This window comes from Apostichopus japonicus, chromosome 17 (genome assembly GCF_037975245.1).
Source record: "Apostichopus japonicus isolate 1M-3 chromosome 17, ASM3797524v1, whole genome shotgun sequence".
Taxonomy (NCBI): Eukaryota; Metazoa; Echinodermata; class Holothuroidea; order Aspidochirotida; family Stichopodidae; genus Apostichopus; species Apostichopus japonicus.
This window is the reverse complement of record NC_092577.1, coordinates 35,215,610-35,242,950: the sequence shown is the minus strand read 5'-3', so window position 1 is coordinate 35,242,950 and position 27,341 is coordinate 35,215,610. Positions and strand designations below refer to the sequence as shown.

Genomic DNA, 27,341 nt, shown 5'->3' with positions numbered 1-27,341 from the left:
ATTTTCTGTCTCATTTGGCTACCTAAACAGCTTTTTCGGTTGATTTATTAAAAAAAGATTCTCATGGTTTGAAAAGTACAGACTTCCCCATCACCTATGACATAGTATTACAAGAAGCTTATTTTTAGACAAGTTAGTGAAAGGTATTAATATGGGCAGTGAAAATCACAAAATCCAACAACTTTCACACTCAACTAGCTGACTTTTATAACACTGCCACCATCCAATTTGTTTATTTTCTAAAGTGTTACCAGCCTCTGACAACCTTACCGGAGGATTTAAAGAGGATAAAATTGAACGGAATCTCGTCTCCAAACTCTGCCATTAGTGAGAACTAATTACTGCACAAATATAATTTCAGAATAATTCTCATTGGATGGATGGAGATGAGTTCAACAAAGAGATGCCTCTTTGATTCGAAAGGATTCAGAACAAAGATAAGACCAAGCTGGATAGACATCTCCAAGGAAAGCACGCAAGCCATATTAACTTCCTGGGGGAGGAGGGAAGTGGACAGAGACCCAGGTGTGGGACTATAGGGGGGGCCCAGTGCTTAAATGTTACCAATTTAGTGGCTTATTGTTCATAGATGAGGAACGTGCAAAGACATGTGAGGGAGGAGTAAAGTGAACTCGTTAGTACTATAGACAATTCTACAGTACCTCTTGTCATTTTCCCTCAAGTTTGATGGAATCCATAATCTTAAAATAACTTCCAAAATCTGAATGCCCCTTTTTAATTATGTCTGAAAAAATGAGAGCATCGACTGACCATGAACTAACTATACGGTCTTTCTTTCACTATCTTTTCAGACAGGATCCCGTCATTCCATTCAGAGAGTTTTGAAACACTTTCTGGACAAAAAAAAATCTTTGTTCCTTTCTGTTTCACTAATCTAAATGTTAAACATTCCCAAATAATTATTTCTTATTCATAAACTATTGTCTCGTCCACTCACCCGATATAAATTTCACAGTATATAAACAGTATATTATAAACAGGATGCATATATATTTCATATGTTGGCATTGTATGGCAGTCACATCACTAGATTGCTCGAAAATGAAAGATAATCTAAATGTTAAACATTCCAAAATAAATATTTTTTATTCGTAAACCATTGTCCTGGTATCTCACATCATATATATTATAAACAGGATGCATATATTTCATATGCTGGCATTGTACGGCAGTCACATCACGAAGTAGATTGCTTGAAAATGAAACATCCTTATTTCACGTGTACAGCTTTCACCTACTTACATGAAAGTCAAGTTCTGCTAGGCACCGTGGGAAAAAGACTAAAAGAAAAAACGTGGTAAAAACAAAGTCTGATTCTCCGTTGGCGATCAACTTCTTGGTGTGAAAGCTCTCGCACTCAGGATCTTACCCCACTGCATGATCGTTATCATCCTTTCGGGGTAGAGGGGGGGGGCACAAAACCACAAGCTCGAGATGTAAGACAATGAGTGTGAAAGCTCTTGCACTCAGTACTGATCTTACCCCATTGCACGATCGTAATCATCCTTTTGGGGGTGAGGGGTGGGGGCAAAACCAGGAGCTCGAGATACAAGAAAAAAAGACAAAGAGTGTGACAGCCTCGGTGTATTACCGTGAACCGATATCACAATGAAATATGACGACGCTATGTTCTGTTAATTACCGTGGATCACAGATGATACAGGGGTGCATGCAAATATTACATGTGGACTCGCTGTGTTCTACGCAACTTCCCATTTGTTGACGACTCGCTCGCAGTTCGATAGTCCGAGTGAGATCCAATGTGAACATTAAACAAATAATGGATTAAACTAATTTCTGTTTTGGGAACACTTATTAAGATCCGAGGATAATGTGTGCGAAAACTCACAGAGAACCTACTATATTTAGCCAGTGTTGTCATTTGAGAAAGAAAAAAATAGTGGGGAAAAAATGTATTTGCAAAAGTAATGATGATCTATCAATTCTATGGTCAAAATTGTTTCCTTTTGCATGATCTTGATACTAAAATTAATATCATAAATACTAGGATTACTCAGTAAATTTTGATGAATTACTCTCAGTCTGCTGTGAAACCAAACACTGACACAGATATGGACTCCTTAAAGGCATAACTTTCCGTTACTTGCAAGTGAAGTTTTCTTCTTGTCGCTACAAAATGCAGACAGTAATGAAACGTGATACCTTGTTATCTTTTATCTGGATCTGAGATGTCCATCGCTGCTATGTACACTGTGTTGTGGATATTGACTGTAGCTGTATGTATTGACTGAACACTAGTGTCTAATTACCGACGGTAGCAAGCTGTGTGTGTATTTTCTGGGATCGATGGTGGTGTCTAACACTTCTGTTACACCTCATTCGAAACTAGGTCAGATTACCGGCATTAGACGCATCTTTGTGCGCGAGTCTTTAAGTCATGGGTCTCGTACTTCAAAGTCTGATTAGTGCTGTTGTACAACCCTACATGCTTTTCTCCGACGGGATTAGACTCTAGTTTTGAACTGTAATTTAACACTGTGGATTGCAATCTGAGCATTGTTCATCCATGGCCATGTCATGAATGGATTTTCAAATAAACTATTTAAGGGCCCACTAGCTAACCTTTGAAATTTATCTAAAAAGTTGCCTTAAGTGGCTTGTTGTAATATTTATTAGTATTATTGTACTTATTGAGCTTTCAATTCTTCCAAAACAAAACATCTTTGAACCCTTAAAAAAACTGGAATCTGGAGCGAGAGAAGAAAGAAAGTCACATCCATCGATCAGGAAAAAATTACATTTTTCAGCTCTCTGTCAAGAACAAATTATGGGAGCGGAACTCAAAACGGACAGTCCATTTTATCCCATTAACACAGGAAATGAACTCCAGCCCAAACTTTACAACTAGCAGTTTCTCTCCACCTCCCCCATTAACAACTTTTTCAGAGGAAATGTTCACTTAGACATATTTCCTCACCTGAGAGAGCTTTGTGGTTATACAATGCTTCCTTGACAAGATTTACTTAAATCTCTTCAATTGAATGTTGAGGTCTCAAAGGTCATTGCTCCACATGACCTACCCATGCAAAGGGATTCTTCTGCATTAGCCAAAAGAAGGTTACAAAGCCCCAAGTAGATTCATGCCGTATAATGGGTTTAAGACGTGTTGCCTAGCAACAGAACACATTCATGTAGGCCAATAGCAAAACATGACTGCAGGTTGGCCTGGATTTGCTCCCATGGGAACGTGACCTAGAACATGTAATGAGAACATGTTACTCTCTTTTTATAGTGCCATTTAACAATTGTTCTTAATATTGGTGCTTTATACTGTAAATGTATCAGGATTAATGGATTGATTGACTGATCAAACATTCTATGATTGAAAGAAGAGGAGATTCAAGGTAATTAATTTTCAATGAGATTCTCAGAGGTTTTTCCAATTCCTCATGTTTGTTTCAATGGGTTGTTGTTACAGTAGTATAGCTGGGTAGGATTATTTAAGTATGATTTATGTAGGGTATGCAATGACATACCTTTAAAGGGATAGCAGCCTATAGGTGGCAAGCATGGTATACAACTTATATTGAAGAAGAAAATATTCTCAATTCTGACCCATCACGATTAAAACTGTGCTGAATTCTTGCAAACTGTTGTTGCAAATATTATTGAAGAGAATTGTTTACGTGTAAAAATGCATGTTTGAAGTGGAAAAAGACTCAAGAGTCTGCAAATGTCACTGGATACATAGTCCTAATAAACTGACTTAAAAATTGAAGCAGTGCCTAACTTTGAACAATAGATACAAAACACCAAAAGCAAACCATCAATACATCATGACATAAAATGGCCAAACCCCCAAAACCCGTCACTGACTGGTAGTGACCAGTCGCTAAGCAGTGGCGGAGCGTGCATACAGTCAGAGGGGGCGGATGCCCCCCTGACGGACTCAAATGGACTGCTGGCGCCCTTTTCAGCTTTTTACCACTTTTTACTTATTCGCGATTATTGACTTTTTTATTGCGCTCTCAAATACCTTGACATTTGTAACATTTTGTTGGTGTAATTTTCTGACAAAATGGCGATGACATCTATTTATTCTTCGTTTATCTGCAAATTAGTAAGGCCCGGAAAGGGTCATTTCCTGCATTCTAGGGTTAAAATTTTCTGTACGCTCCGCGCCAACCTGTGGTGGCGCTCCGCTTAGATAGTGTTGAAAGCCCCCCTACAGACCATTCTCGCCCCCTCTGACCAATACTCCTAGCTCCGCTGAAAAGGTTACCATTCACTTTAAGTAAAGTAGAGCAAGAGTACTGTTGTTGTGAGGGGACAGATAAGCTAGTAACTAAATCTGTAGACTGTGATTCAAACACCAAGCTCCTCTTTTGGGATGCAAGTGATTCAGAAAGTTCTTACCTGTAGGAGTAACCTCTCATCGCCGAGGACAACGGCTGTATTCCAGTCGAGGACCTCGCTAAATGGGAGCACCCAGCCATTGCTAAGAAGTACTGGCACACAAGCTGCTTGGAGGGACTCAAGGAATCGAAAGGAACCGAGGCGGCGCCCTCGGGGAGTTAAGCAAAAGGTGGAATTGTGAAGAAGAATTTGATAGTCGTACCTGCACAGGGAATGCAAAAGAGAACACGGATTTAAGAAGTTAAGTCTCTCTACAATGAAAGCTTTACAGCAGGCAGTATTGACAGAAGATTACAAAACATAATACTGAACACCGGTCAATTTGTCGGACATTTAATGTCCAAATTTTTCTACTTAAATGATGATCTTGACAATTTAACAAATTTTGGTTGTTTCCAAATTGGACTTTGCAATGTATATATTGCTTGTAACTTTGGTTACAGTACTGTTACTGTACAACGACAGTGTCTGTGAGCTGACCAAGTGAATGTAAATTAATCAGTAGTGTAAAATTTAACATCAAGAAAATATCTGTACAAATTTTAACTAGCCTGCACTAAACAACATCATTACACACTCAAAACAGCCTGACAAGAAAGAAACCAACATGGAGGTCACTGTTGGCTTTTAAACCCAACTGTACTTTTCTAAATCATTTTATCCAAATATAAAACATATAAATATACCTTTACTACTACTATATGGTTATAATAACAAAATATAAAAAAAACATGTGAATGAATTTTTTTTTGGAAAAACCATGTAAATAAATGATGATTTTCCTTTTATGAACACCTGCATAGACCAACCATATATACAGTAGTATACCCACAATACGGGTTAAGACCTCTATTGAACCAATACCCAATGGGGAAAAGTTCACTTTATTCATTTCCCTAAAGATTGGAAGTTTCTTCTCTTCCCCTTTCTGTTTCTGACAAAGGAATGAATGGCCCTAGGTAGTACTGTACTAATACAATTACCTTCACTCACATAGACACACACGCACATAAGAGTCATCTTTGTGACCAGTATGAAAGGGTCACATGTTCAGAGTTGAGTTTTGTCATGCAACACCATTTCACCAGGTGTATTTATAAGCAAAGTTAATATATGTAGAGAAACTGTATTAAGAAAAGATATCCAGCTTCCTTAAAACCTTTGTTCCTTGTTTATATATCTTCTCCCCCCCCTTTTTTTTTTACTTTACTGGGGAGAGGGCTTAATGGTATTTTTTTTAGGCTAGGGTACGAAATTTGGAATGCGTCAGTATAGGAGAGGCCATGAAGTAAATCTTACATTTTTAATATCAATATTGATGTCACTGACTTGTGAGGGCACTTGTCACTCTGTAGATAACACAAATGTGTTCAAAATCACAAATTAAAAAAATTGAGGTCCTACTGAATGTAAAGTATACATCAAGCAACTCACTTCTATTACTCTAGCCCCCTACAGGGTCTTAGCTAGCGATGCGTCTCGCCGTCTTTGAGACGGCTAGATCGAAATGAAAGACGGCCGAATTTGAGTGGGACGGCTTTTGAGACGCCAATAAATGGCTCTGTCCAGCCTCCCAATTTAACGTAACTATTAGTTATTTGCATGTACTACTCAGTCAACGGGCGCCGCACGTTTAAAATGATGACACAACACTGTGAAATAAATCACTGAAAAAACCCTGACAGTCTAGTCAACAACACAATATGATAACCAACACTCAATAGCCAACCAACTAGCTAGGTAAAAAAAAATCGTTTCTTCGCGTGATCATTTTCGCACACCCGTGTATATGTATTTTTTTCCTCCTAGCTAGGTGTTGTGTATCACGGTTCCGTGAAAAGAGTGAGCTAATATTGACAGCTCCTGCGATGTTTTCCTAATATACCTGAAAAGGCAGTAGGAAAAAATTTTGCGTCGTAATAACGACCATGCAGTCTGTCTAGTTATAAAATGGCGCGAATTTCCGATTAATTTTTTATTAATGGGATAATGCGCGGGTTCGAGAAACCATTTGTCAAGGCAATACATGTATGCAACACAAGCGATCTTGCCTCGCAGTTAGTATGAATATCAACCCTTTTTCATTACGGTCGCCATGGTCGCATTGGCGACGACCATTCTCGGCTGGCGATGAGAATTTCTGGAAAAATTAACGCTAGTCCCCAGACCCATAATACTGTGGCGATCAGTTTGCAACTGAAAATTTCACCAATGCTTTACAAAAATAACGAAGGTGCCCGCCCGATGCGGTACTACCCGGTTCCTAATTTATTACCCGAATCCTACGCAAAGTGTGATTTTTTTTGGGCAAACCGAAGGTTAGGCAGATTTCCCATTGATTTAGTGTGTTGTTAGGCTACCATGTGGTCGAAGATAACAGCAATAACGAAAGTATTCCATGGATATCTTATAACTGCGTCACAATTTCAGCGAATAAACAGATGGTTAGGCTTAGCTAGATTTCCGTTGACTTAGTGTGGTGTTAGGCTACCATGTTGGAGAAATTATTATTTATTCAATCGTTCCTTCTATTTCATAGAAGGAAAGGCTGACAAGGAAGTTTACGAGATGTTTATGGGTTATAGAAGGGATAACTAAAAAATAATAATCGCAAGTAGCTTTTTACTAATCGTTTATTGCAATGCGATCAAATTGGGCGAATAGCGCAATCTAGTGGCTATATGCGAACCCTGGGCCTGCATATTAGATAGTAGTACTAGTAGTAATAACTGTTTAAGAGCTAAATTGGATACTTATATGGTCTGATCCAATAAACGTGGAGAGCAAGCATAATCAGCGGCGGCAGTGTGATGTTGGTAGTAATGTTAATTATATGAAGTCATTAACAAGTTAATGAAAGAAACAAAAGCAAATAGAAATTACTGAGGAAGGTTTTATACCTTATATTACACCTACGTATTTGAACATGAAAACATAAAGTAAGATTTTTTTCACCGTACCCATTTTGTTAGAAAATAATATACATTAGCCTATGTCATTATTTTAATCAAAATGTACTAGCCACTGTCATCATTACTAACTAGTACTAGCTTTAAAGTAACGTTAGTAGTCAGTACTGACAGTAGTGCTACTCGATGTTGAGGCTAGGTCTAGTGTTTTTTGTACTAATATTTAGCATATCAAAGTGGTTATCAAAGTTTCATTCAGGCTATCAAAGTTTTATTCTGGGCCACCAGAATTTGGGGAAAATAAAGATTTGGTCGCCACAGGATTTTCTGTGACCGCATTCACTGGGGAATGTAAAAGTGTTGAGTATGATTGTTACCATGGTAATATATGAAGGCATGAGCTTTTTGCGCGGATTTCCTTGCTTTCTTTTCTACCTCCGTAATTTATACTTCTCAATTTCCGTGAATTTCTAACAACAGCGTTACTGTATCATTGATCCGTCATTCGCATGTTCTTCATTACCGAATCGATGCATATCCAACCTGCAGAGGGACAAAAACTATTATCCTAACACACTGTAGCATACGCAAAATACCGCAAATTGTTCTCTGGATTTTCAAAACGTTCCCAACATTATTGCAACGATATTTTCATAAATTTCCCATGATTTTCAATATTTTAGTATCATTAGAGTAAGGACAATTGAGGAGAAGTGTAGTGCTGTAGCTGCTGACTATTATTCCAGATTAAAACAGACCATTGTGTTCATTTTATGAACAGTAACATTTTAAGTATGGGTCGCCATGATGGAAAGAACAAGTAGGGTGAAAACGACAGGCTAGGCATGTGGCTTCAGTGTGCACATTTTGGTGTGAAACTTTGCTTTTGAGTGTTTTAATCAATTTAAAAATCTTTATAAAATAGGCACCAAAATGTTGTCTTTATACCTCAAATTTCTCAGAGCCTCCAGGGGCTTTGACCCCTGTACCCCAACCGGGGCGTTGCCCATGGACCCTACCACAGGCCCTAAGGCAGGCCCATGGACCCCACCTATAACTGTGTCGCACTGCAAGCTGACTGACGCCCTCGGCGTTAGTATAGTATCACCCACAAAGTTCTGTGATTTTTTTTTACCCCAGGCTCATCCCTGTATATCGATGACATTAACAGAATAAAGGCATATACTCTACAAGATACACAGTAGGCTATTTTATAGTACATAATGTTCATAAATAATTCCACAAGATATTGTTTGAACTTTTTGGTGCTCAAATTCTTTGTAATATATCAATTACTATATAAGCTGTTTTCATGGTGCACTTTTGCACCTAGTGTTTTATAGCATTTTTTTATGTTTGAATGCCCCAAAAAATCATGATGGCTAAGGTGCTTTCACAGCTTTCTAAGCATACTTTTTACCCCAATTGTGTCAAATAAACCATTGATAGGGGCTGGGCTTCCAGGGGCCCTAAGGCGGGCCCCTGGACCCCACCCGTTATAGGCTTCGCGCTTCGCGCTCGCGCAGGCGCCTCCGGCGCCAGATGGATAGTCTCCTGAGCAGATGAGACACCCTATTTGAAATTCCTGGCTAAGACCCTGGCCCCCTACCATCCCCCACCCAACCCTTCCCCCCCCCCTCCACACCCTCCAAACAGATTCCATTGATTTGCATCAGTTAATACACACAGAACTCAATGCAAATATTCCTCTGTATCATGTACATAGACTCCCTCTTTTACTTTAGTACCGTACACTACCGCCAGCTAAAAGACCTGTCTTTGTTATCCTTCGTATTTATTCAACAAAACTAGACTTTATTTATATGGCAATAGTTACATATACATCTCAACTTCCTGGATTACCAAGACAAGTCTACAACCCCCCCCCCCCCCCCACATACAGGCCTATATATAGCAAGCTGAAGAAACATGAATGTTATGACAGTCTCGGCGAATTGAAAATATTAATCGATTGAATTGATCCAAAGGTGCAGACATAGCACAAAAAAAATAATGTTTCATTCCCTTTGTTTGTTTGGACAGCTTAATCACTTTAAAAACAATCTTTAAAACTATTTTATAAAAACAAGACCTGTATGACCACAAAATTTAAAATCTATAATGTATCAGGAAGATTATATATGTCTGCATACTTGAAAGGAAATAAAAATGTGATCTGGAGAAATGCAACGTAGCTTGAATGGTCGTGATATAACGACATAATTGAAATGATGTCCTGTAGACCTCCATTGCCCTTAACCTTTTTCTCCCTCCCTCCCTCCCTCCCTCCCTCCCTCCCTCCCTCCCTCCCTCCCTCCCTCCCTCCCTCCCTCCCTCCCTCCCTCCCTCCCTCCCTCCCTCCCTCCCTCCCTCCCTCCCTCCCTCCCTCCCTCCCTCCCTCCCTCCCTCCCTCCCTCCCTCCCTCCCTCCCTCCCTCCCTCCCTCCCTCCCTCCCTCCCTCCCTCCCTCCCTCCCTTCCCCACCCCCTGAAACCTCTCAACATCCACATTTTCACTAATCTATAAGACCACCCTGCTATAAATGTTCCTATCATCTTGTCACCCAAAACCCTACAGCATTTGGCTAATTCTCACAAATATACAACAGCACTACACTCTGTGTAGTGCTCAAAAGTCCTCCACAACAACCTACTTTGGTCCTCTAGAGGTTACCTACTGTAGCTTTGGTCAGTGACCCTACCAAACCTTCACCCCACCTTTATAGAACTTTAATCCTTCTATTAAGAACAGACAGTCAAACGCAAAAAGAACAGCTGAACTTTCAAACCATTTAGCATCCAAACGAAAAGAACCCCTCCATTACCCCCACCCTTACCCCTCCCACCCCCCTTTCCTTTCTTTATTTCTTTGGCACTCCACAATAGCTTTTCAATGACAGAAGACAAATTTATTCAGACTTTAACGGTCACAGTCCCAGACAGCTGTGGTATAACCAGACCCAACGCATCAATCTTACTCAAGAAGAACTCAGACAAACTGGTTATGACATTTTACAACTCCCTCTCACAAAACAGAGGCAAAATAGTTGTTGGTACAGTAATCGTCTCTGGAGATCTGACCCATTAGATATTATAATAGGTGTTAGGTACAGTGCCATAGGACTACAAACTAGTATGAGGGTTCAGCCCTCCTTGCTGTTAGGAAGTCATTTTCATTTTAGTTTTATCTGCCAATCAATATTAGATAGATACACAATGAAATGTTTTCCTATGGGGATACACTGGTTGTTTCTGTGTGATATGTATGTACAGTCATTTCTGTAAGTGATACTCAAAAGTACCTCAAACGGTAGTAGTAGTCTGTGTCCTTGGCAATAAGTGATGTTATTCCATGTGCAGCTTCCTTACAGTATGAAACAAGACAGACTTTAGGCAAAATGAATTCATGAAAATCATAGGTACAGTTTGTCCATCGTGTTTTTTACCTCGTTGCTTATTCATACTAAATATAATCGAAGGTCAGTCAATGAAAGAGTTGTTTCTTGCATCACTGTTTCCCGTTTCTTTGCATTTGACAAAATTTTGAACACAATTTAAAAATATTTTGTAATTTATGTCACTTCTTTTTAACGTTTCTTTGCATTTGAAAATTTTGAACACAATTTAAAATATTTTGTAATTTAATTCGCTTCTTTTACGTTTCTCTGCATTAGAAAAATTTTGAACACAATTTAAAAATATTTTGTAATTTATGTCACTTCTTTTACACTTAAAAGAATCAAAGCAAACAAACTCAAATTTTACTGGTATCTATTTACGAATGACATATTTACAGTACCTGTCTCCCCTACATACATCCACTCCAATCTACCGACTGTAGCCTATAAAAACTGGTAACATTCTCAAACTGCACCCCCAACGACCCTCTCCAGATACTGTAACTGCCTTCTACCTTCCAAATCTACCATTCGATATGCATACACCTCATATTCTTGCTGGAAATTCATCCAACTGATTCAATAATTATAACTTTCTCAAACAGAAGCAAATCTTGGTGTTACTAAAACTAAATGAGGGGCTGCATTGCTCAGTACCTTTCTATCAGCAAAGCCATTACATTTATTCATTTCATTTGCTTGTCATTTCTTCCTAGTCTTGTTTGTTAGCATAGAGGATTTAACACGAAATGCTCCCTCTTTTATCCCCTCTGGGGGAAAGAACCAGGAAAAAGGCACCAGTGAGCGCCTCTCCATGACTCACTACCCTATAGCTTCATTCCCAGATGATGGGAAGAAAGTTAAGCCATTCCATTTTATTTCAGGTACTGTCACAACTGAAACTACGTGAGATTGACAAAGAAGAAGAAGAAGACTCTTGTCAAATTCACATGCGAGAAATCCTTGTCAGTAAAGAGATAAGATCCATTTGTTGACAGGACAATGTAAGAAACCCTACTCAAATGTCATGCAAATTGTATAACAGCACAGTTATCAGAAGCAGCACTAGTATATGGAAACTGAAAAGTGTAGGATCATGTAGATGAATATATCGGTATACTGATCAGTGAAAATTCCAGGCCAGATTTTTAAAGCAATTTTTTCAAAATTTGTGAGACAATGAAAGAAGACAATTTTTGACCAAATAAGCCATTTGGAGATTCACCAGTGAAGTGATTGTTAGGCATTTTTTAAATTTCTGGATATCATCTGATTCTCATTAATCGTTTCCTCTTAAAGTTCAGTTTCATGAAAATCAGGTTATCGTCATCTCCAATATTTATAATTATTTTGCAGTGTTATCTCTACACAGAAACAGTCCTGACTTAATATTGATAATCACTAAGGAAAAAGCTACTGTGCTCTTAATGTAGTGATAATCCTTCCCTTTTCCCTTCTATATCCTCCTCCTCATCTCTTTCCTTTCTCCACACCTCCCTCTCCCCACCCTGCCTTCCTTCCCTTCCCTCTCCCCACCTTCATCTTCTCCATTCCACCCTCCATCTCCCTCCCTCAACATACAAGATATGTTCATGGCAAAAAGTTATAGCTACAGATATTAAGTTTGACACTATACCACCAAAATTAATGGGTACTCATGTTTCTTCCCCTTCTCTGTTACCAACCCCGATCTTTCCATCCTTCCTCTAACGCTCCCTGCTCCCCTTCCCCAGACATGTTCCAAAGTACAACAAAAGTTTTAAACCTATTGAGAATTTAATTCTCCCCGTCCACTTCCTTCCTTCCCCCCCCCCCCCCTTATCCCCTTTCGAGATATATTCTGAGGTAAATCAGGGTAATGACTGTAGCTGTGGTGTGTATACAGAACAGCAGGGAAATTCTGTCTGTTCCAGAGAGTTTTAAACCACTTTTAATAACAGTACTAAGATTTTCTACAGGGCTTGGCAGGACTTTCTTTTTGGAAACTTGTGTTACTGTATGTTTCAGAACCCCACGTGAAAGTAGGGCAAGGAATCGATATGCAATGTGATACATAAATGTAGGTCAGACCGGCGCTTAATTTGCCGCAAGGCACTTAAGCTGTTATCGAGAATAAGGAATCTAATATTTACATCTTTTCAACAGGAGGGCAAACTTTGGAGTAGACGCAGAAAATTTGAACCATGCAGAGCTACTTCCTCCTTTCTCCCCCCCCCCCCAAACCAATTAATAATATTCATCATAATAATATCAATAATAATTATACTAATAACTATTTCCCTAATGTGGAAAAGTAATAAAGCCGTTCTTGGGAAAGATATATGTGTATATATGTTTCTTATCCAGGGATATAAATTTGATGTGTTATTAATAAGATAACTTTAAAGTAGTAGCAAAATAAAATTTCTACATCAGATCTTATAATCATTAGTGTCATATGATCAGGGCAAAGAACCCACAGCAAGAGGAAGTTGGTTTTAAGTTCAATTCCCAGAGGGCAGTTAGGGGGGCATGAATATTAAGAAAGGCCTAAGAAGAAGTTCCTGAATGGCGGGAAAACAAAGGAAGATCGAAGATCGAATTTGAAACAAAAGCAGCAGCAGTACTTAGCAGCTTGTAGTGATTGCCAAATCATTCTACTAAAGTCCGTAAAACTGGGACGGATCTTTCAAAGCTTCCAAGATGTCCACGTGAAGCATCCATAGATCCTCGTGTACGATGCTAGACGCAACCATCTCATCCTGCATGCACGAACAGACAAGTCAGTTCCTTTGATAATCATTTTGTTTGTGCTATCTATTTCTTTAATCAATTCTTTCAAGTTCACACAGCTTGTTGAAGTTACTCTCATGATCCACCTCGAGGTAATTGGGTCAATTTTTAAGCAGATAATAGAGAGTTTGGCCTAAATTTGGGCAGCATTCCGAGTACGTAAATCCACTCAAAGATCTCTCCCAATTTGTTCCTAATATTATGGGCGGTTGAATCAACATGATCTTGTCCATATGATTTTATTCGAACCAGATTAATTTGCATGATCAGCTCCATGTTTGTCAATATCACACTCAAAACAGTTGTATGTTTCATTGCTAAAATGAAATCTAATGCAAGGAAAACTTATAGCACTCACATGCAATTCTAAAAATTCTGATCTACTTTATAACAAACTTACTGGGACTGTGAAATGTTTGGGTTTTTCCTGCCCAAGTGGTATCTTGGGTGAGTTTTCTTGAAGACCAACCTTTGACCTTTGGTTAGATCATAGTTCCATATCTTTATTCCCATCTTAGCCTCTTTGCTAAATCCATGTGTATATATGTTAGTTCCAATAGAATCACTAGCAAATTGTACCATAGACGTACTGGTCAGCATCATGCATCGCAAGCATTCATATCCGATCAAACAGAATATAACGGGGACTGTTAAATTAATTTATCTGTTTTAAGAAATGTTTGCTTTGTCATGGTTGTCTTTTCTGGAAAACTATCCAGCTAAATATAATTTGAATTTGTCAGATGACTGCACAGCAGGTATATAAATAGACAGAAAGGCAAGCCGATGAACGGACGGATGGACAGACGGACGGACGTTGTCATTCCTGAATTGTCATTCGCTGAGAGTGAGAAATGTACCAATTTAGAGAAATAAGATTTTTATTCCTAAGGCTCTTGGGTGCATTTTCTTGAAAAGTACCCTAAATATATTTGACTTTAGTCAAATGATCGTCAACAGACATGCAAACAGACAGACACAGAAACAGGAAGACAGACAGACAGACTGAGCTTTTGTTGAATACTTGCATTTATGATGATCACATGGTCACAGTTGATCCTGAACTAGTGAGACTGAAAATATCTGTTTGGTGAAATGTCCAATTTGGTCATATACCGAAATGAGAGTTTTACTAATAATGTATGATACATGTATATAAAGTAGAAGTTGCCTTGGAAACTCTTTCAAATACATAACAAGACACTTTCTGCGTAGTATGGTTACTAGTGATTATGAGGGGTGGGGGTGGGGGTGGGGGTGGGGGTGGGGAGGTCAGTGTCAACTGGATTATATTGCCACTCCCGACATTTTAGAGAGAGAGTTTAGTACTGCCGTTGTGAAGAGACAGCTTAAAGAGGAAACAAAGCTTGCCTTTCTTCATATGGCTTTCAAGTTTCAACCAAACTCATTCCATAAAACCTGAGAAACTTAAAGCAAGCCATGTAAGATGCATTCACTTGATGATAATTTAACAACCTGTAAATCAGTTAAAGACTTTCCTGGTTGGAACGTTTAAACTCCTGATCAGGCTGTATCCTGATAGTTTGCATACACTATCACTCAACCGCTGCAATGTTCATGTGACGCTATCCGTCTGTCAACCTTGTGTTAGGATACAACCAAGACTTCAGCTCAGAATAACAACAACAAACCACAAGAATAAGATAACTGATGACTAATGTCCAAGAAAGTTCACGTCTGCGAATGCATCGGAATCAGGATCTAGCTCTTCCCTCGAGGAGGAAATAAAGCGACCATTCCAGAAAGGGAGGTGAACAACCTCAAACAAAAGAGCATTACACAAGAGCACAAAGGTCACAATAGTACTATACGACACAACAGTACTATACTACAGTTTTACTAAACTACACAACAGTACTTTACCATAAAACAGTGTACGACACAACAGTACTATAACACAACAGTACTATACCATGCAACAGTACTATACCACGCAACAGTACTATACCACACAACAGTACTATACCACACAACAGTACTATAACACGCAACAGTACTATACCACACTTGTACAGAACTATACTACACAACAGTACTATACTACACAACAGTACTATACCACACTTGTACAGAACTTTACTACACAACAGTACTATACTACACAACAGTACTATACCACACTTGTACAGAACTATACTACACAACAGTACTATACAGTGCGCCTGTGTTTATAAGCTCTATTACACAGGTTTGTAACCGACAACAACCCCATTATGTTCCTCTTTAACATATATACCATACCAAATCGAATTCCAGCAAACCTTCTTCAAATTACATTTTGTAGCACCATAATGCATCTGAGGGCATTACAATATTCATAAATTTCCCAATGGGGAGGGCCCTCCCCTTTGACCCCTCCCCCATAACACAAACAAACTCACACTTCGCCAGCTCTCCCAAATGCAAAAGTACCTTCCTGAGTCTACGTAAATTTCATGATTACTGGACAGTTGGAAAATGATGAACCAGCAGATATTGGTTTTCTACCCCTCCCCCACTTTCCAAACCCTGACGCCTCCCCAGACACGAGCTTTGTGGAGGGGGAGCTGGGCCGGTCCAATAGGGCAAAAGGGGGCGGTAGATCCAAAAAGTTTGAGAACCACTGGCTTAGAGGCTTTTGCATTTTGCGCTTTATAAATTCCTATTATTATTATTATTATCGCTATACTTTGAAAACCAGCATATCAGTATGAACATAGATAGGTAAAGTGCAATAATTCAGAGGAAACAGGTAAGGGAGTAATTGCCAACCAACAGGATCAATCATTAAACTAACCAAACATATAAAGTACAATATTACCCAAAGATGTACAGTAATGTGCAAATCACAACGCCATTAAATGTAAGATTACTCAAAGGTTTCAGGAAATGCTTCTAAGTAATTATATTTGACTTTCTAACCCTTCTTCCTAGAAGTGAAATATTGACCTACTTTCTGTAATAATCTCTTTTATATATTATTATATTATCCCTTCCTATTTCTTTCAGTACTATACGCAAGCAATCATACGCTGCTTAAACCAGTGTTTACTTTCACCCTTGCCCTACTTTCACCCTTGCCCTACTTTTCACTCTTTCTTTCGTCACAACCCTGCTTTGTACCTGCCCCTGTTCCTCTCGATACATTGACTGACAGATGCAGGAATACTGACTATAAAGCCCTTCGGATACATTGCCAAACTTGTAAGACATGGAACGGCACGCATCCTGACATACAATATCCTAGGACAAGCGAAGGCTCCAAGCTAAAGAACCTGATACGAGAGAACAAACTAAAGAGACAATACAGGGAATATAACAGTATTCGTGACATAAAGTAGTTTTGAGGATAAACTGCCGATTTTATTTCTCGTAAAAAGTACTGAAAAATGGCATTGTTCTGGATAATACTGTAGTACTAGCTAATATACATCTTTGCCTTTATGTAACAATCTGACCGTTTTACATAATATCATTTATGCTATACATTGATGCTGGATTAAGTGATTGGTAGCTAGGTAGGGGAGAAATTGCATATGTAGCTTGGAGGCAGACTTGTAAGAGAGGAGTAAACTGAATTCTTTTTATTTCACCTTTATGTAAAGATATTTATTTAAGCAATATCAGCTGGCTTCAAACACCCAACATATTGCAACTAAGGTTACTATATATAAATGATACTTGGGAGAGAGTTCAAGAGTCAGAAAAAATTCTGCAACCCTTCCAACCACTCCCAAAATATTAACCCTCAAGAACCCCAATCCCCCCCCCCTGCCAAACTCTCCCAGTCTTCCAACACCCCCCGCCTATCAACAATCTAACCACCCATATTCGCAAATGGTTTATTTTCTCAAATTTCCGACCTTTATCAGGACATTGAACTTGATACTAGAGTGCCACTAAAATCAAAACAAAACAAAGATTTTGATCACCCTGGAAAATATTTCGAACTATCTCCTCTAGGATGGCTTCAAATTGCTTGGAGATGCACACAGGCAGAAAAAAGAACCCCCCCCCCTCCAAAAAAAAACACCTTTCCTGACGGAATCATGTCCGGGCTATTCAGTAATGGTTATAATTTATTTTAGTGAAACCCCCGAAGGCTGGGTGTCGTTGTTGTCTTTCTGGAGAAGACAAATACAAAAACACTTCCACGTAAGAGCACAGTTTTGAAAGCTCTGAGCCAAGTAAAATCGCTAAAGCTTGTCAATGATGCAATCAGATGTGTTTTGCACCACTCATCTGCATGCAATGCTCTCAATTTGCTAAAAATTGAAGCAGTCGTTGTCTGAAGAAGAAGAAAAAAAACTTAAGGTATTGAAGTGAAGGTGAATGTAAGGACACCCTGCGATGACAGTCTATGTTTTTGTAACTAATATCTTGATTTGCATCTGAAACTTAGGCGGGTTCAACGACCAAAAGCAAACTTGTAGATATTGGCTTCAACAACGAAACCGAAAATGAATTTTATCTTCTTATGAGGTGTAGGGGGAGAACTGTTTTGTAAGGGGGTACTGTTTTATTAGGGAAAGTAATGTTTTAAGGGCATTTACTGTAGATGGTGATCAAGTATTATGAGATCTGTCAATATGAGCAATTCCTCATAAGTAGAGCGCATTTAAGACCGCATCTAAATTACCCATCACAACCCCCCACTCCCATTGCCCCGGCTCGGTTTCTAGCTTTGAATTAATTATGAGTCCCCCCATTCTCTTTCTTGGTAGCAGACACCGTGCTGGTGATCATCGCCAGGAAGTGGGGTTTCTATACTAGAAGAAAGGATGTGAAATTATTTGTGACCATTGTGCAACCATTTTGTGGATAGCTATGGCAGCACCTCGTCTCTATGAACCCATGAAAATCAGCACTTTATGCCAATATGAATATATATACACATATCTCTCCCTGAGGCTATTATACAGTACTTGAACACCGTCCTTAATACAGTCCTAAAAAAATAAAATCCTGGTCCAGCCGAGGTTGTTAATTTCATAACTGCTAAAGGCAACAAATAATATCCATCCATGCCTCTTAAGGACTTGTAACCAAAGTACAACAACTCTCTAAAATACTTTTATTGATGTTATAAAAATATTCCACACCAAACTGTGAAAAATAACTGGTATATACATATATATATATATATATATATATATATATATATATATATATATATATACATATATATATATATATATCACAGGTCATGCATTGTAAGTTGTACAGTTTTGTGGAGAATTGAAATGGGAGATTCATCTTATTCCCTACTTCATGATCTTTGGAGGAACCATTATACCCCGAACGGAACGTAAAGGGGGGGGGGGGGAACAAAGGAGCTGTTTTTCATTTGTAGGTCTTTTAGATCTTTAGCTAAAGTATTAACACATACTTTGTAAGTTATAAAGAAACCCTTTACACTCGAAAAGTGTGGACATTACTTGCTCATAAATATTCATTCCACAGCTCAGTTTAACAAGTTTGCTGCGTTCCTGAAGATTAAAAGTTTGATTCAGTCAAATCTCACAGCATAGAGGCATGCATGCATGCAAACATTGTGCAACTTTGACAAACGTCACCGACTGTTTCTACGAATTCTGTACCTGTAGGATAAAACCACATATTTAGACAAACCAGTATAGTACAAAGGGTATTGTCCAATCACCTGTAGTCCTGTACTCACACATTCCATACCGCACCGTTTCTTTTGAGGGTGACATAAAGTGATATATATATCAAGCAATGAGTGATATATTAAAAGTTGTTTATATCAACAAAAAAGTTTGTTCATTTCCAAGTACTGTACTCAAAGGTCATCTAGTCATATTTATACTGTAGGCCTACGCTGCCTTCAATTGTAAACATGTTATAAATTTACTAAAAAGTTTCAGAATTTGAACATTTTAACCCTCGATTAGCTTACTTTCAAAATACATACGAAGAAAGTCAGGTGGGATGATTAAATAGACCCGGGACATCCATGTTCCATGGTGACAGTAAAATAATTCCAAATAAGTGGGTATCTATGACCTAAGTTTAAATCTTAAAATTTGGATGGATTCGAACATTCGATGGAATATTAGTGATGCTCTTTACTTGGGAATGCTTTATTGTCATTTAACCTTCTGCACCAACTTTTTATCATCTACATTATAACCCTGAGCAATTGATTTCTCTCATTTTCAAAACTCACAGCTTCCGCAATTAGGATTTAACCGAATGAGTCAGCCAAGAAGACACACCGACTAGAGATGCCAGTGGGTAGACACAAAAGAACTTTTGGTGACTCAGTCCGGATGAAACGGTTATCGATACCGAGGCAGTTCTTTTCAAACGCAAGAACTATGAATGAGAAACAGTTCAAGGTTACATTTCTTTATATCTAAATGGATTTCAATTAAATATCAATTTTTACTGTAAAATTTCTCTCCCTCTGTCATTATTGTTAAGGAGAGATGAAAGGGTGATAGTCTTGGAAGCGTTAATAACTTGAAGTTCATTGAGTCACTGGCATCGCCGCCGATGAACGCCAATATGTCGGGCCCGACGACGCTATAAAGGAAACTTGTACAATGTATCATAAATATCAATCTCTCAAATTTAAGATATTCTAGCCGGGTTTTATTTTCCGACTGAGCAATTACGACGTATTAACTATCGATTCAGAACGACGTCTAGATGACATTAATGCTAGATATCAAGACTGCGTTCGTCATTCTTCATCAGAAATTAGTTGGAACAATTTCATACCAAGATAAACATTGCACGTGACATGATAAAGAAAACATAAGAAATCTTGGAAAATATCAGAGTGCAATGAGATGGAGACTGTTGAGGGTATAACCTGCAAAAATCATCTCCACCACTTGGTTGCTATGAAAATATAATTAGAGGAGTAGGCCAATACTTCACTGATGAAGAAAGCTTTGTACAGAAATGCCAAGGACAGTGCATTCAAAAACATTACACCAGCCATGAGTCGTATCAGTCGATGACGATATCAGTACATTATCATACAGACTATGCTCTTTTTTTAGTTGGTGTAGAAGGGCATATATTGAAAAGAAAATAGAAAGTTGGAGTTTATCCAAACATAGCTGGGTCAAATGAATTTATGCTGTCATCCAAACAGATATTCTAGTACCAGCAAGCTTTTTGGGGAAAGATCACATTTAATTATCAATGAAATAAAATAAACTGTAAAATAAGTTTGGAAACTTGATCTTTATGTATATCTGTTTGTCTGTGTACATCATTCTTCCTTTTATGGTATAATTACAATTTACAAGGGTTTATACATACTGTCTACAGTACTCAATGTACAACGTGTTACGTGCTTCGTAGGAAAGTTAACAAACAGCTCACATCCCAATCAAATTTTTAAGCATAGAGTTTTATTGATGTTATTTTTCCACAGAAATCCTTCACAACTTCACTTCCACAGCCTTGACACTGACTTCTGACTTCCATATAATATGGTCCAATGCATGCGGACAAAACCTGTGCACTTTTTAGTGTTAAATTCAAGAAGCAAACATCTGTTCCAATCATCAGGTGAAACATATAAAGCTAACTGTGATGAAATGAATATCTAACTTAATTGACCAAACACCTCAAAAAATAATTGATTAGTTAGGTATCGATATCGATAAAGGCGAGAAAAGAAGGCCGCCAAAAAATTTCTCTCGAGGGAGGGTTTGGAAAAGCCATCAAGTCCAAGTTAAAATTAATAAAAGAAACAAGGACTATTAGTTAAAAATGTTAGGAATGCAAAACACGACTGATATGATCAATTTATTTCTGAGTGTTGCGATCTTGATTAATACCGAGTATAGAAACTTTTTTACAGTAAAGGAAAGCAAAAGAGGCATTCTTTAGCAAATTTTCATCACTTCCTTGATGCTATACTAGATGATTAAATCATTGTAACAGTGTGTAATCCATTCATTGGCTTCCCTGTTGTGAAGTTTCATATATCAAATATAGTTTTCAGTACATTAAAATGTTCTGCATTCCAATGAAAGAAGCATAAGAAGAAACATCCCCAAAATGGCCTCGTTTGAAACTTGATATATTCATGAGCAACAAGCTTACCAGTCTGCTCAGAACCTCAGCACTCTTTCCTCCGTGCAGTGTTTAGAGTGAAATGGTCTAGTTTTTAGCACTTTAAACCCTCTGCAAATGGTCACCATCATTCAACAAACCTCATTGCTACATCTGAAGTGCCTAGAAGTGTTTTTATCTAAGTTTCATATCTGTGTACTCTGTAGCCATCTAGACATCTTTCGGGATCCACCATCTTGTTCCAGCTTCTTGGCAAACTAAGTTTAACGAATGGCATCATAGGTATCCTTTTCAAATTACAGTATTTCATATAATTATCGTTACATAAATATTCTGTAGAACTTGCTTGACAATCAAGTGCTCAATTTCATTTTTCTCACGGTTAAGGTAAATTTTGAAGCGAAGAATGTATACCAAACACCAGGGCAGATATAATTTAAAATGTGAGATCATCAATAAAAAATTCCCCCAAAATACTTGAATTAGGAATTAAATCTGGTGAGTACCCCTTTAAGTTTTTAATCTTAACTTCCCTCCGACGCAACCAACATAAACTTAATTAGTCGTGGAGAGAAGTTAGTCTTTGTCTTGCTAAATGCAAACCATTTAGGAATCATTAAAAAAGGATTTCAAGATTTAATTAAAACAGTTTATAGACTCTGAAGGGCAAAAATCACCATTAGTGGCTCCAGCGAGCACTTATCAAAAAATGCTCTGGGGTATTGTAAAAATTTTGAACATGAACTTAAGTTTTATGGAGAAAAAAAAAAAATAGCCTACTTTAGGCCTTTTAGCAACAAAATTTGAAATGATAGATCATGATTTTAAGAAATTAAATATCTCTACTGTAGGTACCTTACTTCCTTCTCCTTTTAAAGCATATTGGTACGTTTCTTTTCTCTTTCCTTTCCTTTCCTTTTTAATAAAGCTTTATAATATAAATTAATACTGTATTGCCACCCAAAACATTGGAGACTTAAATGGCAGAAAATTAAGAGGATACTTTAACATTCATTGATTCAAGATTGATGAAGAAGGTATCGTTCAGGACAGAATAGGATGATCCAAAAGACAATCACCAAATAATGCAAAAAATGAAGTGAAAATTCATGAATGAAAAAAGGTTACCCAGTTCACTCTAGAGGTGGTAGACCAGGAGTGTTGAGGTTGTGAGGAGAGTGGAGACAGGTAAGCAAGGAAGCAAAATTAATTCTTTAAGAGATGATCTAAATGTCTTTGACTAAAACTATTTTTGTTGCTCCTGGTTTACCAAGTTATACAGTTTAAGTTAAGTACTGTAATAACAGAAAGTAAGTGTTCAAACTAACATGTTGATTCCAACTCAAACCCCAAAAAACTAATCTTCATTCACCAGTAGTTTGCTTAAAACATTTCATCATTTCTCAAAATCTTTAGCTATATTTCTTTCAGTTCAAGTATGTTATATAAATTCCCTTCTTCTCCTGTTCCTTCACCTTTCCCTGTTTATACACCCACTATAAGTTCAGTCTCTCCACACCCAGGACTAGAAAGGGGGTACAGACAGGACTAGACAGGGGTACAGACAGACTGATAGGGCATCATTTCAGTGACCTCATAGAGGTGAAGCCCTGAAGGAACTATCTTTAGCTTTTCAAACTATTTAAATGTCTTTCTTTCAAAAGTGTGTTTACATTTTAATTGAACTGTTGCATACCTTCCTTAAGGGGATTATAGGAGAGACAATATACATATAATACATGCCTACTTTATGCAACTATCAGATAAACAGTTTGCAGCCATCCAGATTAATATTGATTTATTGGGTCACTAATAACAGATGTGCATCAAATATTTCACCCTTGACTTCATAGGATAGTCTGCAATAGACCACACACTGTGTGATAACAAAAACAGGCAGTATACTATTTATTATCTGGGTATAGTAAATTGTAAATGAAAATTTCTGCAAACTTTGGAAAACTACTACAGTACTCAAATTCAAATATGTGTAGTAACCATGGCACATAGACGCACATATGATACACTCATTCTTTTCAATATTTTAGGTAAAAAATAAATTTGTGAACCTGAAACATCACCATAATGCAGCACCTGACATCCCCTTATTGTCTATCTTTGGTTGTCACAGACACATTTCCTTTACATTAAGCTCAAAAGTCAAAACATTTGACTTATATAATCAGTGGTAAATCTCCAAAACTTTAACACAAATGTGTGTTTTAAAACTGTGTGTGAGATTTCCTGTGGTCTGCCACAGCTGTGATGTTTCTTGGCAGGATCACAAAGACCAAAAAGTCTGTGTTTAATGCATACAGTTGTTGTAGTAACTCATACTGTCTAAGCCAGTAGTGCCACATGTTGTATCTATCTATAGTGTAGCTTTTGTAACCAAAAGCATGTGTGTGATAAATGCCATGCATATTGCTAATACATGGAGAGCAGAGGGGTAGGGGTGTAAATAGATGCAGACTTCATCTCATATGGATCCAGTTTAAACCTCCCAGGCATCACCAGTGTCCTCCTACCCCTCTTCGGAGGAAGAAACCACAAAGCCAACAGGCTTAGTAGTGTAGTCAACAAGGAGCAGTGGTAGGTTTTGACTAAATTTTACTTTCAGTGAATCATACCAATACTTTAGGTCAGTCTCAACAGAATATATCAACTCCCCTAAAGGGAAAAGAAACCAAAAGTCTCACATTTCAAGAGATGGTAAGGGGAAAAAATGGAACAGCAGGGGTTTATATTCTTGACGTAAGGGAAACATAACTGAAACCCTCTGGATGATAAAATGGAAAGACAGTCTCACCACAAATGAATCATTATAAAAAGTACCACTTCCCGTAAGTTTCAGTGAATTATCATGCTGAGAATAATATCAGTATTGTGCCCATTTTTTAGCAGGATATAAATGCTAAAACTTCCTGAAAACTTGCTAAAAACTCACTAAACTTTCTAATAAAAGGAAAATTTGGGGGGGGGGGGGGGGATGAGGAGGAATTTGTTTCTTCTTCCTTCTCGTTTCTCTTAATTTATTCCTAACTGGGAGTAAATATTTTCATAGGTTTCAGTCAACTGCATTTTTTCTCATATTATACGACAACTTTCAGAACACCTACATGTATCCCCAGGACGCTAACTAAACGGGGAAAACCCTCGTAAAACCTACCCAATGTCCCCAAAATGTTAAATAGTACTGCATTTCTACTTTACACCAGTTAACATGTCCATACAATGTCATACCAGTATAAAGACCCAATTATGGTAAGAATAGATATATATTACACATCCTCTGATCATAAAAATAATGTTATTTCCATATGTATGAATGACAGAGCAATACATGTCTATAACTATTGATGACCTACTAGTAACCTACAGTGCAGGCTGATATTAAACCATGCTATGTGTGCAACATGTACAAATTCATACAACCTCATAACCAGTATCAGGTCATAAATGTTCGTCCTGTTGTCCGAGACAACCAAATATCTGTTCGGACCACCAAAAACAGAGCTTTGGGAATTTGTCCGACGAACATCTACTGTAGTTGCTTACATCAAATTCAGATCGCATTGTTAAGTAGCTACAGTACTTACACATTGGTAACACTCACAATGTTGATGTTATATTCACCAAACTGCGCTTCTCTCCTACAGTGTACATATTGGTCTTTGCTATTTTGCTACGCTTTCTTGAAACAACCACAGAGTACGGCCTGGATGTCCATGGGGGAAAAACCCGCGGCAAAAAAAATCAAGACAATTTTTCCCTGGGTATTATATAGTCTGTTAGCATTGTACACACTAGCAATACATGTTGATAATGTCTGTATATAGTAATGTATGCATGTACCTCAGTAACCTTTTGTCAAACATGGATGCATTAGTATATCGTAACACTGCACTTCCATGGGACACAGTATACTGCTATTGTAAGTATACCTAATATATCTGTACACAATGTCACATACATACTGTATACCAACACACATCCAAGTTTATTCGCTAAATTTGCATGTTGCTATGTACAGTAGGTTATAGCATTCGGTTTTCAAATTCCTCTAAAAACTCTAAAATACATACATCGAGCCCTACATTTTCAGCTCACATTCTCACAGATAACCTTCTTCTGCCCATTAATTTGATTTTAAACTACAAGCAGTTGGTTGTTATATCATTAATGAAGTTAGCTAACCACATTCAGCTTCCGGTTCACTATGTAGGCCTACAGTACTTATAGTAACTAACTGTGTGATGTTTTGTACTAGAGTAGTACTAACTGCTGTGAAGTTTGGAAGATTCTTCTTTTTTCTATATTTTCATTTTCTTGATGGCCAAATTTTTTTTTTACTATGGAGCTTCAACAGCTTGTAACAGTGACAATTTTGTCTCACACAGCTTGTAACAGTGACAATTTTGTCTCACAGAGAAATTACAATTGTAGCAAACTGGGTCACTTCACATATAGACTAAACATGGTGCTTCGCACAATTGGTACACATGTAGAACCGCAATACACAAACGTGGAGCAATCCTAATGAAAAATATGAGACAGAATACTGCCAAAATCAAGAGGATACTTAGCAGTAACTTGAGGAATCTTGTTGCAAACTTAGTTCTGAACCTTCGTCAGTCGCAAGCAGTAGGATTCGCGCAAGAAAATGTGAGAAGACGGAGTCGAAAAACCCACGTTTTCCCTTCAGAATGGTACATTCAAAAGGAATAGATAGTGTGTGGTCAGCAAGAGGTCAGCGAGGGCGCTACTAGGAAAGTGCGCTAGTGTAGTAGGAGACAGGTACGAGAGGAGTGAAGTAAATATTACAATTGGAGCAAACTGGGTCTGCGTACATCTGATACATGATGTTGGCTACAGTATGTTGCGATCTTTGCAATCTTTGCCGATGTTGCAATCCGTGGTCCCCCTCACAATTTTGCAAGGTCAACAAGAGTAACTCCATAGTTTTTCCATTTCGGGAAACCAAAAAGCAAAATAAAAACAATACCTAGATTCTGTTGTTATCGCCTGCATTGCAAAGCATAAGAAATACCAAAGCACAAAACAAGCAAATTCCAGAACAAAAAAATTCCACAGAGCTGTCACAATACCTATAATATTTCTGTGCTGCAAATTAATTTTTCATTCAGTCAAAATGAAGATCTGAAATTTTATCCTGCCAACCTGAATTAATTCTTTCTTTTATCGTTAGACTTGCCATAATAATTTTCTGCCCTGACTGTCAACCATACTACATATGTATAAGACCAATTTGTTTTTATCGATTCTCAGAGTATAAATCTCCTCCCTAAGGTTTTCCGATCTGGGCCAAAGATCAATAGCTGTATTCTGGTAGTTTAAAGCAATTTTTTCTTGGTAGAAACTCCCCAAAATTCCCTGGACTGCTTGGGCATGATTTATGATACTTACCTGCCTCAACTTTACTATTGCACTTTTGCCATCTACCTAGCCTTATTAACTGAACGAAACAAATCTAAGAACTTTTCTCCATGACGAACATCATACTAAAATGTACCTCTTTAATACAGAGATATCAAGTTTTCATTCAAAGTAATCAAGATTTATGTTTACACTTTCAATCATTGTCAAGTTTGGGATTTTGCAGGTGACGATATTAATGAAAACATCCCTGTTTGTTTGCTATGATAACTTCATAAATAATTCATAGCTTCAAGGGCACAAAATTCTACTTGTGTTTTCTTATTAATCTGTTCAAACAGTGATTTGAATCAATATATTAAGTTTAGTAAACAACTAGCTATGTGTATATAACTTCTCCAAGTACTT

At 37.8% G+C, this 27,341-nt stretch overlaps 1 protein-coding gene across 1 annotated transcript in view; it reads right to left on the bottom strand.

The window, feature by feature from the left end:
- Positions 1-27,341, bottom strand: part of LOC139984385 (exostosin-1-like) — a 71,476-nt gene that overhangs the window by 20,646 nt on the left and 23,489 nt on the right. The window contains exon 2 of the mRNA XM_071998282.1: positions 4,399-4,600. Coding sequence (XP_071854383.1) covers positions 4,399-4,600 — 202 coding nt within the window. The remainder of the gene's footprint in view (positions 1-4,398; positions 4,601-27,341) is intronic.